Below are 17,657 nucleotides of genomic sequence, written 5' to 3' on the forward strand. Positions count from 1 at the left end.
CAGGAACAGGCCGGGCCGGGCTGGCGACGCGCACCACAGGCTTGGTGCGAGGGGCAGGAACAGGCCGGGCCGGCGACGCGCACCACAGGCTTGGTGCGGGAAGCAGGAACAGGCCGGTCCGGGCTGGCGACGCGCACCACAGGCTTGGTGCGGGGAACAGGAACAGGCCGGACCGGGCTGTGGAGACGTCCTGGCTGAATGCCTATTTTTACACACTCTGTGTGAGGCATCAGCACAGGACGTACAGGGCTGTGTACTCGTACTGGCACTACAGCACGTGGCACTGGCGCAGGATATCCGGAACCGAGGAGGGGTACTGGAGGCCACGAGCGTTGAGCCGGCACACTCCGTCCTGGCTGCATGCCCACCTTAGCACGACACGTGCGTGGTGCTAGCACAGGACGTACAGGACTGTGCCGGACCACTCGCGGCACAGTACGCAGCTCTGCATACCTCGGAACCTGCCCAGTCTCACGCTGCCTAGCCTGAGTACGGGGAGTTGGCTCTGCTCTACCTCTAGGCTCCGCCAACCTCCCTTCCAACCCCCAAACCCGGTGGCCTCCTCTCCTAATCCACAAACTCGCCCTGTAGCTGCCTCCAGCAGCCCCGTCGTCCATGCCGTGTGCCCCCCCCAAAAAATTTATTGGGGTTGCCTCTTGCGTGTCCGACGTTGGCACGGTTGGCGCCGCTGCTCCTCTCTATGGCGCGCCTCCACCGTCTCCTCCCACGGACGGCGATCCATTCCGGCCTGGATTTCCTCCCAAGTCCAGGATCCCTGCCCGTCCAAGATCTCCTCCCAAGTCCAGGCTGTCTGCTCCTGGACACGGTGCTTGGTCCTGTTATGGTGGGATCTTCTGTCACGATCGTCGTAATGAGCGGACCAAGGCGCAGCGTGATAAGCGTACATTCTTTTAATGAGTACACACACAAACAAAACAATAAACGATACGTGAAGTCCTAGGGTTAAACACAAACCTTACGGATCAAGATCCCAACAAATGACAAGTGCACAACAGGCTGCCTAAGTATGGTTCCCAATCAGAGACAACAAGACACAGCTGCCTCCGATTGGGAACCACCCCGGCCAACACAGAAACACACGATCTAGAAAAGAACACATAGAAAACAAAACATAGACACTACACATATAAACTAACACCCTGGCTCAACATATAAGAGTCCCCAGAGCCAGGGCGTGACACCAACTAAGTGTATGTAAGTGTATCACTATGTGTATGTAAACTTCCGACTTCAACTGTGTGTATATATATATATATATATATATATATATTTGCTCCCATCTCAGTGAACTAATCCATTGCGGAGGCCTAGATTAAAAGCCAATTCATGCTTGATTCAAAAATGTGGTCGGAGGCTCCATATGGAGGGTGTGAAGCAAATGCGATACAGAGGCCAAATCGAGCTCTGTATCGCATCGCCATGCACCTCCCATATTTTGTAGCAATCCGAAGGGACGTCGGATTGACCATGCGCCCAGATGCACAATGCACTTCTCTCTCCAGAATGCGCTCTCTCCCGCCAATTTGTGCACATTCATTGTTTCATAACTTAATTGTGTGAATTGTTTGCGTTTGATTGTTAGTGTATATCAATTCCCCATTACATATATCACCAGTAGTACATTTACCGTTAATTCCTATAATTTCTCATCTACAATGTTTGTTACTTTGGTTACGGTAATTTATTTTAATGCATTCAATATTATTATTCCAGTCTTCCTGTTCTCATTGTCGGAGTGGACACATTGTTTGCAGAGTGCACAACCTATGCTAAACTTGTGAGAAACATTTACGAGTTCTGTCATTTTGTCATTGTCTTTGGTTTGAAGCGCTCCTGTCAATGTTGAGTAAGGACGCACATGCGTAGATGCCTGCGTGCAAATGTAGGCATATAAATGTGCCCATTTGGGGATCTGATAGTATTTCTGATTGGCTTAACGCACCACCACTAATGACCTGTGGAGCTTCTCTAAGTAATGTTTTCTTCACCTCAGACAGCAAGCAATCAAAGTCTGTTTTTACATCCATTGAGAATTACAATAGTTCCTCAATGTATTTGAAAGATCTTTCCCTTTCGATAACCACTCAGTGTGAAAGGGAAAAATGTCATGCTCTGATCCAGTGGAAAGTAATAAAATAGTCTTCTTATCAGTGCTTGACTTGGACTGAAATAGGTTCCGGTACTCATTTTGGGTTCTGTTTATATTTAGGTGCAGGAGATCCACAATTCTTTTGAGCTAATATTCTATAGGAGGAACAGGAGCTCAAGCAGTAGAACATGTAAGGTGCCGGTACCCAAGTCAAGCACTGCTTATCCCTTGCGCAAATAGCCTACAGCTGTGTCTGTCCCGAGCTCACTGGCATGGGAAACTCTGAAGGCCCAGAATATTTTATACAATGTTGCAAGTTTCGGGTTAATAGTTGATACAGTGTTTAAAGTTCGTTGCAGACAGGCCATGTGTAGTCAATGTGATTTATAGGAGATTTATTTTTATCAGGATATTTTCTACCTGCAATGTTTTTATTTTTTGGCTTTATGTAGGCTCTCTTTACATATTGGCAATGGCAATCAAAGTTACTTTTTAGGTTTGTATCATTTTCATTTAGATTTGTATAGAATTTTGTTTAACCACATGACAATGATTTTGAGATATGAAGACGTTATTATAAATTAAATGAAACTGTTTCAAGAAAATGAAACTGGCACACAGATCGGTAGAAATGGTAAGATAAATTGGCATTCCACATGAGAAAGGTTGCCGACTCCTAGTGTAGCCTATTACCGGCAACTTCAGGAGAGTAATGGCAAAATCTGCGAAAACCAGCAGGTGCAGGAGAAGAATAGTTGGGTCAGTTTAAGTTTTTTAAAATTCTGGTTAGCTAGATCTCTGGCACCCTCTTGAGGCATCAAACCGTAAGCTTAAAGCATCAGACAAGCTCAATGCATATAGTTTTATTAAAACACATAGGGTGTGTCTATATATGGAAAAATACACATTAAAAAAATTAGAACAATCCATTGGTCCCGGCTGATTGGTCTGGATAGAAACACATTTTTGATTATATATGGAGGGTCACAAGAAAACATGAAACAAAGATGAGCCCTGGCACAGAAACCATGGGCCCCACTTCTTTAGGTCACTATAATAATTACTATGATGAACAAAGCATCAACTGTAACTCTATGATGACTCGGCTTCCAAACAGGATGACCACTATTCACCCGCCCATCAGTCCTGAACAGGGTCGCAGTGTCCATTCACAAACCAGTAAACAAACTGACCTGTCTATAACCAGATCGCTCTATAATCACGGCCATAGATATCCAGCCTAACTTCCTTCTGAGTGTTAACTGTTCTCATTACAGTTTTCAACAGCAGCTAGTGCTGAGGTTTATTTATATCAGAGGGAAAGAGAGAGATGGGTCTTATCCCTGTAATGAGGATCAGGCTAAGAGGATAAGCTCTAACTGACTGGCTACATGGTAATGTTGTGGTCAGCGCCCCGGTCTGTTTCCTTTCAACTTGTTGTTGACCATGAGTCATTCACAGAAAGAGAGGGGATAGTTGTGGGTCATTGAGGACAATGATGACCTAGTCCACCGGGCAGTTAGCTTTTACCTCTCAAAGTTTTACTTCCCGATATCGTGGTCAAATTAACTGAATTGTGTGGTCAGTGTAGGCCAGACATTATCTTAGCTCCTGTGACCAATGAAACTTCTAACCAGAAAGTTACTGTCTCTATACTGTCTGAATAATTCACTGTCCAATGGCCTCTCCTACTTTTCAGTGAACTATATATTAACCAGGTATTTGTATTTTCTCCCTCCTACAGTGCTGTGTTCAGAGAGAGTGGGCCAGGTCACTAAGGCGTACCATGACATCGAGGCTGTCACCCACCTACTGGAAGAGGTAAGTAAATATAACGGGAACGTTCCGTATGTAACCCCTTAATCGCCCCTGGGACTAATTAAGTTGTATTGAATCGGATTGAAAAATGTGTAACTGAATATATTATACATTTGAGCAAATCCCGATAGTCATCAGACATAACCATGTTGCTAGAATGATAAACAAGTCTTCTACTAGAAACTGTAACTACATCACAGAATGAGGAAAATCCTCATCAAACCATTGTCGTCTTGCAGAAAGAGCGGGACCTCGAATTGGCGGCCCGGATCGGCCAATCGCTGCTCAAGCAGAATTGGGATCTAACGGCACGGAATGAGTTAATGGACGAACAGCTGGAGATCGCTAAGGAAGAGGTATGAAACCATCACTGTAGCCCTACTTTGATTTATCTCACCTATTACAGACAGAATACAGTAGCGCTGGAACATAGCTTTTAGCAAGAGAAAATACACACTCATTCTGGTCCTGGAATATGAAACTTACAGCGTATGCAGTCTTTTGTTCCAGCCTGGCATTAACACACCTTGGTTCAATTTTGATTTAGACCTTTTATCAGTTGAATCATTGCATAAGTGCTAGGCAGGATCAAAAGCCTGCACACCAGGTAACTCTCGCCCAGACCAGGAATGGGGACCACTGTACATGATAGATTCCCTGGTTCCTGTTTCCATTCATCAGATAGCCCAGCTGCGTCATGAGCTTTCCATGAGAGACGACCTGCTCCACTTGTACGCCAGCACAGAGGAGATTGAGAACGCCTCCGACTCACTCTCACTGTGAGTACACACACACACACTGCAGAGTACACATACACATCGTACATCCCTTCAGGCATATCAACACAACTTCGGCAGGTAAACGTAAGACTTAAATTCTGACTGCCTTCTCCCTCTCTCCTGGTTTTCAGAATGAAGAGGAACGAGTCGTCTAACTCCCTCAGTAACTTTGTCAATTATGACTTCATACAGCAGAAACTCAAAGGTCTGGAGGAGGAGAACCTCAAACTACGCTGTGAGGTGTGTAACATTGTCTACTTCTAAATACCTGAAGTCATTGAAGTGGATGGGAAACTTGCTAATCGCTAATGATGGCTACTGTACTATACACCAGATTCATTGAAGTGGATAGGAACCTTGCTAATGCCATTGATGTTGTTACTCCACAGGCCAATGAACTGACGTCAGAGACTGCTAACTATGAGGAACAAGAGCAGGAGCTGATGATGGTGTGTGTGGAGGAACTCAGTAAGTATACTATAATGTACTACTATACATATTTGATCATGTATACGGTATTACTGTGTTCCTGAGGGGAGAGTGAATTGTTGAGTGGGTGAATACAGTGAAAACAGTATGTGTTTGTACTGTGTATTAATACTAACCCTCTCCCTCCTCTTTTTCTCTCTCTGTCTCGTTCTCGCTTTCTCTCCCTCCATTTTTTTCGACCTTCCTTCCCAGCCTCTGTGAATAAGCAGGTGGTGGACCTGTCTGATGAGTTGGCCCGTAAGGTGGAGGACACTCTCAGGCAGCAGGAGGAGATCAGCTCCCTGCTTGGACAGATAGTCGACCTGCAGGCACGCTGCAAAGGGGTGAGTGATCACAGACACAACAACGCACACACATACACACACACCTAAATACAAATCCACACACACACAAGCATGCAGTGCACGGACACACACACATCAGAGTTGACATGGCACTCCTGTCATGTCTTGAGGTTCCACAAGGACAAAAGACTCAAGACTCACCCACACCGAACACTTCTATAATGGAGTACATCAAATATTTACATGTGCACTGAAGTTGGTATCTACAGTATCACTGATACGATCATGGTATTAACTCTCCACTTTGTTCCTCTAGCTCACCACTGACAACGAAGAGCTAACCCAGCACCTGAGTGCCTTGCGGGAGAGCCAATCACAGCTCAAATCAGAGGTAAGACCCGCCCTCACACTCTACCCACAATCCACAGCTCATTACCCTCCAATGAGCTATCTATAACAAGTAGGATAATGTTGCTCTTTAACACTGATCTAAGGTCGGTTTTTGGATTTCCCCCCTTATTGTTAAGGCAACGATTTGGGGAGGCTATGCTGACCCTAGATCTGTCCCTCAAGTCAAGCTTGTACTTAACTGCAGTAGTAGTGTGTGTTTAACTGACCTCTGGCACTCCCTGGCTATAGCTAAACTACCTGCAGGACAAGTACTCAGAGTGCGAGGACATGCTACGGGAGGCCAGAGAGGACATTAAGAACCTGCGCAACAAGAGCCTGCCCAACAGCACGGTGCAGCGCTACAGCGCCCTATCAGCCGTGTTCCCCATGGACTCCCTGGCAGCAGAGATAGAGGGCACCTTCCGCAAGGGCCTGGACGTCCCTGCCCCGTCCGAGTACAAGTGAGTGATGATGTCACTGTGAAAACATAAAATACCGGTGACAATGTGCTTTTTCCAACCTGTTAAGCTCAGTTGAATGACAATACCGGTATGTCAGTTATGTGCCAAAGGTGAAGTGTTACCAAGTATGTTTGATTGAACGAAAACAGCATGACATAACAAAGCACATCTATTGATCAAAAATACAGAATGTCAAATACAATGTTTAAAATGTTTCCAAAATTACACTAAAGAAGATCTAATATTCAAGCACAAATACACTGACATAAACTTTGTCGCCACCACTAATCTACATGGTTTATCTATGGTTGCCAAAGGAACCATCCGTGGCGCGTGTTTGAGACGGTGAAGGTGGTGAACCAAGCGTCGAGGCTGCGGTCACGGTGCCACTCCCCCGGCCAGGTGCCCGGCTCCAGCCCTGTGTCGCTGCACTCCAGCCGCGCCTCCACCCCCCGTACCAGCTACTACGGCTCAGACAGCGCCAGCCTCACCTTGGAGGACAAACCACCTAGTGCCATTTCGAGGCTGGCAGAGGTGGCCCATACTGAGGACAACAGGTGAGACTGGCAACAGCGTATGTATGGACAGTGAGGGAAAAAAGTATTTGATCCCCTGCTGATTTTGTAAGTTTGCCCACTGACAAAGAAATGATCAGTCTATAATTTTAATGGTAGGTTTATTTGAACAGTGAGAGACAGAATAACAACAAAAAAATCCTGAAAAACGCATGTCAAAAATGTTATAAAGTGATTTGCATTTTAATGAGGGAAATAAGTATTTGACCCCCTCTCAATCAGAAAGATTTCTGGCTCCCAGGTGTCTTTTAAACAGGTAACGAGCTGAGATTAGGAGCACACTCTTAAAAGGAGTGCTCCTAATCTCAGTTTGTTACCTATATATAAGACACCTGTCGACAGAAGCAATGAATCAATCAGATTCCAAACTCGCCACCATGGCCAAGACCAAAGAGCTCTCCAAGGATGTCAGGGACAAGATTGTAGACCTACACAAGGCTGGGCTACAAGACCATCGCCAAGCAGCTTGGTGAGAAGGTGACAACAGTTGGTGCAATTATTCGCAAATGGAAGAAACACAAAAGAACTGTCAATCTCCCTCGTCCTGGGGCTCCATGCAAGATCTCACCTCGTGGAGTTGCAATGATCATGAGAACGGTGAGGAATCAGCCCAGAACTACATGGGAGGATCTTGTCAATGGTCTCAAGGCAGCTGGGACCATAGTCACCAAGAAAACAATTGGTAACACACTACGCCGTGAAATACTGCAGCGCCCGCAAGGTCCCCCTGCTCAAGAAAGCACATATACAGGGCCGTCTGATGTTTGCCAATGAACATCTGAATGATTCAGAGGAGAACTGGGTGAAAGTGTTGTGGTCAGATGAGACCAAAATCGAGCTCTTTGGCATCAACTCAACTCGCCGTGTTTGGAGGAGGAGGAATGCTGCCTATGACCCCAAGAACACCATCCCCACCGTCAAACATGGAGGTGGAAACATTATGCTTTGGGGGTGTTTTTCTGCTAAGGGGACAGGACAACTTCACCGCATCAAAGGGAAGATGGACAGGGCCATGTACCGTCAAATCTTGGGTGAGAACCTCCTTCCCTCAGCCAGGGCATTGAAAATGGGTCGTGGATGGGTATTCCAACATGACAATGACACAAAACATACGGCCAAGGCAACAAAGGAGTGGCTCAAGAGGAAGCACATTAAGGTCCTGGAGTGGCCTAGCCAGTCTCCAGACCTTAATCCCATAGAAAATCTGTGGAGGGAGCTGAAGGTTCGAATTGCCAAACGTCAGCCTCGAAACCTTAATGACTTGGAGAAGATCTGCAAAGAGGAGTGGGACAAAATCCCTCCTGAGATGTGTGCAAACCTGGTGGCCAACTACAAGAAACATCTGACCTCTGTGATTGCCAACAAGGGTTTTGCCACCAAGTACTAAGTCATGTTTTGCAGAGGGGTCAAATACTTATTTCCCTAATTAAAATGCAAATCAATTTATAACATTTTTGACATGCGTTTTTCAGGATTTTTTTGTTGTTATTCTGTCTCTCACTGTTCAAATAAACCTACCATTAAAATTATAGACTGATAATTTCTTTGTCAGTGGGCAAACGTACAAAATCAGCAGGGGATCAAATACTTTTTTCCCTCACTGTATATATACAGTGCCTTTGGAAAGTATTCAAACCCTTTGACTTTTTCCACATTTTGTTACGTAACAGCCTTATTCTAAAATTTATTAAATTGTTTTTTTCCCCTCATCAATCTACACACAATATCCCATAATGACAAAGCAAAAACAGGTTTATAGAAATTTTTGCAAATGTATTAAAAATAAATGACTGAAATTTCACATTTACATAAGTATTCAGACCCTTTACTCAGTACTTTGTTGATGCACCTTTGGCAGCATTTACAGCCTCGAGACACTACAAGCTTGGCACTCCTGTATTTGGGGAGTTTCTCCCATTCTTCTGTGCAGATCCTCTCAAGCTCTGTTAGGTTGGATGGGGAGCGTCGCTGCACAGCTATTTTCAGGTCTCTCCAGAGATGTTAGATCGGGTTCAAGTCCAGGCTCTGGCTGTGCCACTCAAGGACATTCAGAGACTTGTCCTGAAGCCACTCCTGCGTTGTCTTGGCTGTGTGCTTAGGGTCGTTGTCCTGTTGGAAGGTGAACCTTTGCCCCAGTCGCTCTGGAGCAGATTTTCATCAAGGATCTCTCTGTACTTTGTTCCGTTCATCTTTCCCTCGATCCTGACTAGTCTTCCAGTCCCTGCCGCTGAAAAACATCCCCACAGCATGATGCTGCCACCACCATGCTTCACCGTAGGGATAATAATAATAATAATATGCCATTTAGCAGACGCTTTTATCCAAAGCGACTTACAGTCATGCGTGCATACATTTTTGTGTATGGGTGGTCCCGGGGATCGAACCCACTACCTTGGCGTTACAAGCGCCGTGCTCTACCAGCTGAGTTTCCTCCATATTTGACACTTGGAATTCAGGCCAAAGAGTTCAATCTTGGTTTCATCAAACCAGAGAATCTTCTTCCTCATGGTCTGAGAGTCTTTTGGCAAACTCCAAGCTGGCGGTCATTTGCCTTTTACTGAGGAGTGGCTTCCGTCTGGCCACTCTACCATAAAGGCCTGATTGGTGAAGTGCTGCAGAGATGGCTGTCCTTCTGGAAGGTTCTCCCATCTCCACAGAAGAACTCTGGAGCTCTGTCAGAGTGACCATTGGGTTCTTGGTCACCTCCCTGACCAAGGCCCTTCTCTCCCGATTGCTCAGTTTGCCCAGGCGGCCAGCTCTAGGAAGAGTCTTGGTGGTTCCAAACTTCTTCCATTTAAGAATGATGGAGGCCACTGTGTTCATGGGGACCTTCAATACTGTAGAAATGTTTTGGTACCCTTCCCCAGATCTGTGCCTCGACACAATCTTGTCTCTGAGCTCTACGGACAATTCCTTCGACCTCATGGCGGGGGGTATACAGAAGATAACCCTATTTGTTTTTAGACCAAGGCCATTTTATAGCAAGAACAGCTCAAATAAGCAAAGAGAAATGACAGTCCATCATTACTTTAAGACATGAAGGTCAGTCAATACGGAACATTTCAAGAACTTTGAACGTTTCTTCAAGTGCAGTCGCAAAAAACATCAAGAGCTATAATAAAACTGGCTCTCATGAGGACCGCCACAGGAATGGAAGACCCAGAGTTACCTCTGCTGCAGAGGATAAGTTCATTAGAGTTGCCAGCCTCAGAAATTGCAGCCCAAAGAAATGCTTCACAGAGTTCAAGTCACAGACACATCTCAACATCAACTGTTCAAAGGGGACTATGTGAATCAGACCTTCATAGTCGAATTGCTGCAAAGAAACCACTACTAAAGGACTCCAATAGTAAGAAGAAACCTGCTTGGGCCAAGAAACACGAGCAATGGACATTAGACAGGTGGAAATGTGTTGTTTGGTCTGGAGTCCAAATGAGAGGTTTTTGGTTCAATCCGCTGTGTCTTTGTGAGACGCGGTGTGGGTGAACGGATGATCTCCACATGTGTAGTTCCCACCGTAAAGCATGGAGGAGGAGGTGTTATGGTGTGGGGGTGCTTTGCTGGTGACACTGTCTGTGATTTATTTAGAATTCAAGGCACACTTAACCAGCATGGCTACCACAGCATTCTGCAGTGATACGCCATCCTATCTGGTTTGGGCTTAGTGGGACTATCATTTATTTTTCAACAGGACAATGACCCAACCCACCTCCAGGCTGTGTAAGGGCTATTTTACCAAGAAGGAGAGTGATGTGGAGTGCTGCATCAGATGTCCTGGCCTCCACAATCCCCTTACCTCAACCCAATTGAGATGGTTTGGGATGAGTCGGACGGCAGAGTGAAGGAAAAGCAGCCAACAAGTGCTCAACATATGTGGGAACTCCTCAAGACTGTTGGAAAAGCATTCCAGGTGAAGCTGGTTGAGAAAATTCCAAGAGTGTGTAAAGCTGTCATCAAGGCAAAGGGTGGCTATTTGAAGAATCTCAAATCTCAAATATATTTTGATTTGTTTAACACGTTTTTGGTTACTACATGAGTCCATATGTGTTATTTCATAGTTTTGATGTCTTCACTTTTATTCTACAATGGAAAAAAATGGAAAAATAAGGAAAAACCCTTGAATGAGTAGGTGTGTCCAACCTTTTGACTGGTACTGTATGTTTGAATTCATTAACTCTCATACAGAGTCTACACAGACAGCAGACACACAGGGTATTTACTTTTCACATCAAATCAAATCAAATTTTATTTGTCACATGCTTCGCCGACAACAGGCGTAGACTAACAGTGAAATGCTTTTCCATAGTATATTAATGGACTTCTTTCACTCCTACATGTTCAAACATACAGCTTCTATTTCTCTGGTCTATGTGTACTAATAACAACAGTGCATTTGTATTCAAAACCTGTTCTACCTCCTCTACTCTGAGTGTTAGTGCATCAACAGTGTATAGTACATCACTAACCTTCCTTTATCTCTCTCTGATCTCAGTGTTAGTGGCCCTAAGCGTCTGGGCATGCCGGGCATGCCTGGAGGCCATGACCTAGAAGCCGCGCTCCGCTGTTTATCTGACCGCCAGCAGAGCCACGCCTCAGAGCGCCCCTTCTTTGAGGTGGAGCGCGAACGCAAACTCTGCGCCCTGGCCGCCGCCTACCAGGGGTGCAGCAAGGAGGGTGAGGAGGTGGGCGAGCTGGGCTCCAGCGGGTTCCTTACGCCCAACGACAGCCTGGTGTCCAGCTCGGCGGCGTCGACAGGCACCAACTACTCCAATGGCAGCTCGATGCACTCCTCGGCCGGATCGGGGGGCTCGCGCTCCTACCTACCCGATCGCCTGCAGATTGTCAAGCCCCTGGAAGGTGAGGAGGGAGGGGGAGACCCTGTTTGTGTTCTTTGCTGAGATATTAGGTGTGCGGTAACTCGACTGTCAGTTTTATGGTAACTTGCCTAAGGTTGCTAGACTCAATTACAGGTGAAACTATGAATGTAGTCTCTACAGCTGAAAGTAGACACTCTTTACCATTTTTTCCTTCTTTTAATATGAAAAATATGCATGATTAGAGAAATACAGTTTATTACATAAATAAATAAATGTGTTATTCCCAACATACAACAATGTTAACTATATTGCCCTTCCTCGCCACAACAGGTTCAGTGACCCTACACCACTGGCAGCAGCTGGCCAAGCCCAACCTGGGAGGCATCCTGCACCCTCGCCCGGGGGTCCTCACCAAAGACTTCCGGGAGCTGGAGATCGACCTCCAACACGTCTACAGCCTCAACGACCTGGAGGAGGACGAGCCTGACCTATCACAGCTCTCCCACAGCCTGGCTGCCGGAGCCATGGGTAAGAAAAGAGGCCACAGGGTAGTGTTTAGTTGAATTTAGTAGATACGGTTGATAGGGTGTCAATTGTAAGTGAAGACATTCACTCATACACACACAGTACACACTCATTCCTCTGGTCCCTCTAGTCTGGTGTGAAAATCTGATCGTTTTCCCTTCTCCCTCCGACGGAACTCTTTAGGTCCGTCAGATTGGGTAAGGGAGAACGATCAGGCATTGACACTGGAACCTTCTATTTGGATAACATGTCTACTGTGGTCCATATCCCCCTAAGTTCACCTGTGTGGTAGGTGTGATGTTACTAAACAGTTTGTGTCATTCCAACTCATTCCAACGTTCCTAAATTCACCTGTGTGGTAGGTGTGATGTTACTAAACAGTTTGTGTCATTCCAACTCATTCCAACTTTCCTAAGTTCACCTGTGTGGTAGGTGTGATGTTACTAAACAGTTTGAGTCATTCCAACTCATACTGTCATTGTATATCGTACATTCTCCCATCCGTGTCATTTGGTGTGTGGCTCTGGGATTTTCCTCATCCATTGTGAGTAGTTGTGTATGTGTTTGTTGTTGTGTGTGTGTTTTTGTGTTGGTGGGTAGTTGTGTAAAGTGTGTCCATCATCCACAGTCACTCCTCTATCCTCCGGCCCCAACCTCCCCCAGACCCTTCCCACCCACACCGTCACCACCTGTCGGCGCCACCACCCCTCCCTCCTGCTCCCCTCCTTCTCCACCAGGTAAGATCTGGGAATCACTCACACACAACTATTCATTGGTAACACTTTATTTTACTGTCCGGTTTCAATTTTTGTATGCTTTATTTAACCAGGAAGGCCCTTGAGGTATTTTTTTCGAAGGAGATCTGGCCAAGAAAGCAGCGTACAGTCAAGTGCAAAAAGCTACATGTTTTTTTGTCTGGTATTTACTAAGAACGTATATATGGTGACAATGAATACTTCCTGGAAGTTTCATCAAAGACGTCGAAATAATAGGTAACCTGGTACTAAATGGTATGGTACTAAATGGTGTTTGAAATGAATCCAAAGCAACATAAGTAATTACCAGGTAGTGGACTGTTGATGGTCGACTGACCTAAAGCTCAGCTACTATTAAATGAAATGTGCATCTGAATGGAAGTGTGCAGAGACTTTTCCCTGTTTCTCCACTTGTCCATTTTGCCTCCAGCACCTTCACTAATCGGTTTTGGGTGTGCGGTAGATTCTGCCTATTATCCCCAGGTAGTGGACTGTAAAATGAAGTGAAATCCATTTATTTTTCATTAATTTGCCTTTTGGTATTCATTCAATCTTTAATTAATTAATTAATTAAACTAAAGACCAATATTAGTAGTAACGTGAAAAGGTATTTACAATATACCACTCTGAAAACAATAGCAGCTTCGCTGTGCTGCTCCATTTTTCTCCTCAATAGTACCTTGCTACTTTGTGTGTATAGCAGTCCTTCTCTCTCCTCCCTTACTCAATCTCTCTCTCCTTACCCCATGTCTCTCCCCTCAGTGGTAGGAAACGCTGGTCCAAGCACTTTCTCCAGCTCTAAAGTGGACTTTCTAGGCAAAGTAAGATCCAACAGGCATGGACATCTTGGGAATGCAGGAAAATTATATATTTATCCCCTAACTTTTCTAAACCACTCCCATTCTAACTCTGACCCCACCCAACCCCTAAGTAAAATTATTGATCATACCCCCATGCTGAGCCTTGAACAAACACCACTACAAAGTCATGGAATGAATGCACTCGCAGCTATGACAATGCTTCAACTTTCCATGCATAAAACAAATGGATGTTCTTGTGTCTATTTAAATGACTTTGAGGTTTAGTATTAGATTAATGGGGCCAAATCCTATTTTAAGATACACACGTAACTCAAACTTTAATACACACAGGTTTCCCATTCCAACATCTTAATGCCTGCTTCTCTATTAAGGATTTGGTCCATTATCTTGAATCTACTTCATAAACAACATGTTACACACTTGCTTGGCTTGCTAACTTGGACACCAGTTCCTGATCCCTTCCAGATTCTTCCAGGTAAACTGCACGACCCAACGGCAATCCTCTTTTCAGTTCTCAGGCTGACTATCGAACTGACTAACATCATCTCTAATCCACCCTTACAGGCAGCTAAACTAACTAACCACTCTTAACTAATGATGCACTGTTACTAATGTTGCTAAGCTTATAGCTATTTGTTTATTTTGTATGTTTAAGTAGGCAAATGACAAGCTGAGTATCTTATTGGATGTGTGATAACAGCACTCCTGTGTCTGATTTGGTCTTTTTCTCTTTTCCTCTATTTGCAGCCTTTGCTCTCGCAGCCTGTCCGCTTGTGGGAGCTGTGAGCATCTGAGCACCACGTCACCCTCCTCCTCCAATCAGCAGCACTGTGGGCTGATATTTGACCCTAGCCAGGGCGGCGGCCACCACTCCACCTCCACCCCAGCACCTCCTCTATCACTGGGACTCCTGAGGCTGCTGGAGGAGCAGGGCATCTCCGGCTCCACCGTTCCCTACCCTTACCACCAACTGACCCCACTCACAGCCCACACACGCCCCACAACGGCAGAGGAAGATCAGGATGGAGGTACATTCAAGATGGAGGAAGAAGGGAGAAGGAACATTTTCAGCTTCAAACTGGTAGAGAAGCTGAGGAGTCTGGGACTTCACAAGGTGGCAGCCCGAGGGGTGGTGGACTGGAGAGAGAACGGAGAGGAGAGAGAAGCAGTCAGGCAATACAGACATCCACCTAGAGTCTGAGAACGACTGGGAGAACTCCCTCCCCCCTCCTTCTCCCCTTCCTCCTCAATCGTCATTGACTTCAAACCACATGCTGGCTATGCCACTGTACCGCCATTTTGTGTTTCGGGCCCACAGCAATACATTGTAAAATGGAGCCTCGGGAGAACCATAGAGCCATATTGAGTTTCTGTCACGTGTACAGTCACTCTTCTTTTTGTAATGGACTCCTGTATTGTAGATACTAGGTCTCCACGACAATGTGTGACATCATGATCATTCTCAGGAGAATCACCTGATCACCGCTCCGGCTGGCTTGAACACGCGGAAGGGTTTTTGTTTTTTTTATAAAATAAAAAGTTGAGAAACATGCGTTGCTTTTTTCTACCTGTGTTTTGTGCGTGTCGATGGTTTTACACGGTATGAAAGTAAGGGAATGGTGCTTCTCGTGGTGTTTTTTTTTTTTAGAATATTATTTTTTCTAAAATAATTTGTTAATACCATCAAATACAATCACATTACCTTTTCATTATGTTGGGAAAGATTGACCACAGCAGTTAGTTTGTCACACTTTAAAAAAACAAGATGCACTGGAATTCAGGATGTCCTTTTGCAATATATAGCTGCTATTAGAAAATGAAGCATTTGTGGGTATTAACCACATTCACTTTACTGTGGTAAAACCACAAGCACTTCAATCACTCCCCATTACAGAATGGTGGAGAGACTGATACACTGACTGAACTTACTGAAAATTTGTGACATTAATGACATTAACTGAGGGATACTACTCTGCTCTTTCCCCCAAAGTCCTCATGTAGCACTAGCAGTACTGTGCGTTTGCATGGCATCACACAACATCCCCTGCTGCAAGTCATTGTAAAATGCTTTACTTCGAAATGCTGTCAAATTATGTCAGTCATTGTGAACTTGTGCATTTATTCAAACCTCTCCAAAAGCATTCAGGTAGTCTACCATGCTGTATCAAAGACAACAGAAGGTGACTGTAAAATGTATTGGGACTAGTGTATGTGCTGGATCTGTGTTAACAGACCTTAAACTAAAGTCTTGTTTGTACAAATGTATTTAATGTCATCAGGAATAATGAAAGTTAGCTGTATGAAAAAATTAAGTTGGGCATTCAAAGTTAATTCCTCCAGTGATTGCACTAAGGAGGATACCTTACGAGGAAAAAAAAAATACAAGCAAAGTGTCACGGGAAAAAAGAAAGGTACAAAAACCAAATGATAATGGACTGCATGCTTTGGATAATCAGTTGTATATAAAAGGCGTAGGATACTGCAGATCAAAAGGGAAAATGATAGCAAATTACGACAATTTGTATTCAGAAGAAAATGAACCAAACAGCAATGCATATATTTCAGATGTTGAAATGGACTACTCTTTGCTGAATTATATGTTATAATTGCTGAGTTGTATGTGTGTATAAATTGTACCACTTGTAAATTAAAAAGTACATTGTATTTCCATCAGGCACACGTGCATGTGTGTTATTTTTCTACTCGAAGGGCCGGTTTCCCGGACACATTAAGCCTTGTCCTAGACTAAAAAGCACACTCAATGTATATTCTGTGTCCGTGGAAACCGGTCCATGTCCTAAACAAAAACAAGAAAGTCCGTAGACATACATACTGCAAACATGTTTATTATGACACTTGGATTAAAAGCAAAAGTCAAATGACATAAGCCAATGAAAATATACAATATATTTTAAATAGGGATGGATTCCTGAGTAAAGCCAGTGCAGGCAGACGTTCCTCGGTTGGCTTGTAGTACGTCTCTACTCTGCACTCCGCCGTCCAAAGTCTACCCATCCTTGGTAGTCCCGGTCCGGACACTCGTTCATCATCTCTGCGAACAATAAGAACCAACATGAACCAAACAGAAAAGTTAAATTTGCGTTTAAAGTGCTCAAGCGAACGACGATACTCTTCACATTTGCCACGGTAGATGTGGGCATCTCCCACCTACTCACTTACTCTCTCTCTCTCTCTCTCACACACACACGCACTTGACTCGACACCACCACGTACCTGAGATGGCCTGCATGATTTGCTTGGACATGAACTCGCGCTGGTCCTCCGACAGGTGCGCCATCCGTGCCATGCTCATTTGACTGTCTTGCTTCCGCCTAGCGACGTTCTCTGCACTATTCCTCACTGCCTCCCTCCTGGCCAGTAGCTGTGGCAGTATCCCACCCTGTTTGGTGTTGCCATCCGACTTGGATACGGGCGATGTCAAACCAACCCCCACTAGCGCTGCCATGAGGCCGCACAACAACAATCCACTCATTGCCATTCCTGGACGCAGAAGAAGAGTTTTCTAACAAAATAGCTTTAGATTATTAAAAGTAGGAAATGCAAAAAGCAATTTTTTGTGTGAAAGTGAGTGTCAATTACCTTAAAAGAGAGGTGATTGTACGTAACAGTCTGTACAAATTGAAGTCAGCATGTGCGAATGATATTGCCAGTTCTTTATGTCTTTTATACACAAAAGTCTATGTAACCAATATGGTCAAAGAGCAATGTCTGATAACAATGTCCAAGATAGATCCCTTGATTGATTGAAAAAGATGATGGAAACGCCATGCGTAATGGATACTTGGTGCCATTCTGCGTTCAGGCGGGGCGCA

General features: G+C 44.8%; 2 protein-coding genes across 6 annotated transcripts in view; one reads left to right on the top strand and one right to left on the bottom strand.

The window, feature by feature from the left end:
* The window catches only part of LOC311113634 (trafficking kinesin-binding protein 1-like), a 57,996-nt gene extending 41,497 nt beyond the window's left edge, over nucleotides 1–16,499 (top strand). For 4 of the 5 annotated variants that reach the window (XM_084156899.1, XM_084156900.1, XM_084156901.1 and 1 more), the window contains 13 exons: nucleotides 3,855–3,931; nucleotides 4,168–4,284; nucleotides 4,610–4,707; nucleotides 4,839–4,947; nucleotides 5,097–5,175; nucleotides 5,389–5,519; nucleotides 5,797–5,871; nucleotides 6,120–6,331; nucleotides 6,649–6,888; nucleotides 11,399–11,763; nucleotides 12,054–12,251; nucleotides 12,877–12,985; nucleotides 14,572–16,499. In XM_084156899.1, coding sequence (XP_084013025.1) covers nucleotides 3,855–3,931; nucleotides 4,168–4,284; nucleotides 4,610–4,707; nucleotides 4,839–4,947; nucleotides 5,097–5,175; nucleotides 5,389–5,519; nucleotides 5,797–5,871; nucleotides 6,120–6,331; nucleotides 6,649–6,888; nucleotides 11,399–11,763; nucleotides 12,054–12,251; nucleotides 12,877–12,985; nucleotides 14,572–15,025 — 2,264 coding nt within the window. In that variant the 3' untranslated portion in view covers nucleotides 15,026–16,499. Of the gene's footprint in view, nucleotides 1–3,854; nucleotides 3,932–4,167; nucleotides 4,285–4,609; nucleotides 4,708–4,838; nucleotides 4,948–5,096; nucleotides 5,176–5,388; nucleotides 5,520–5,796; nucleotides 5,872–6,119; nucleotides 6,332–6,648; nucleotides 6,889–11,398; nucleotides 11,764–12,053; nucleotides 12,252–12,876; nucleotides 12,986–14,195; nucleotides 14,300–14,571 lie in introns of all 5 variants that reach the window. The other variant, XM_084156903.1, reaches the window with a different exon arrangement.
* Nucleotides 16,500–16,805: 306 nt separating this feature from the next.
* LOC311113638 (cholecystokinin-like) lies at nucleotides 16,806–17,323 on the bottom strand (the record flags this gene model as incomplete). The annotated part of the gene is made up of 2 exons (XM_084156907.1): nucleotides 16,806–16,876; nucleotides 17,059–17,323. The coding sequence occupies 2 exons, from the start codon at nucleotides 17,321–17,323 to the stop codon at nucleotides 16,806–16,808; spliced, it is 336 nt and encodes a 111-aa protein (XP_084013033.1).
* Between the last annotated feature and the right edge of the window lie 334 nt (nucleotides 17,324–17,657).

This window comes from Coregonus lavaretus, assembly GCF_964263955.1.
Source record: "Coregonus lavaretus genome assembly, chromosome: 40".
Classification (NCBI taxonomy): Eukaryota; Metazoa; Chordata; class Actinopteri; order Salmoniformes; family Salmonidae; genus Coregonus; species Coregonus lavaretus.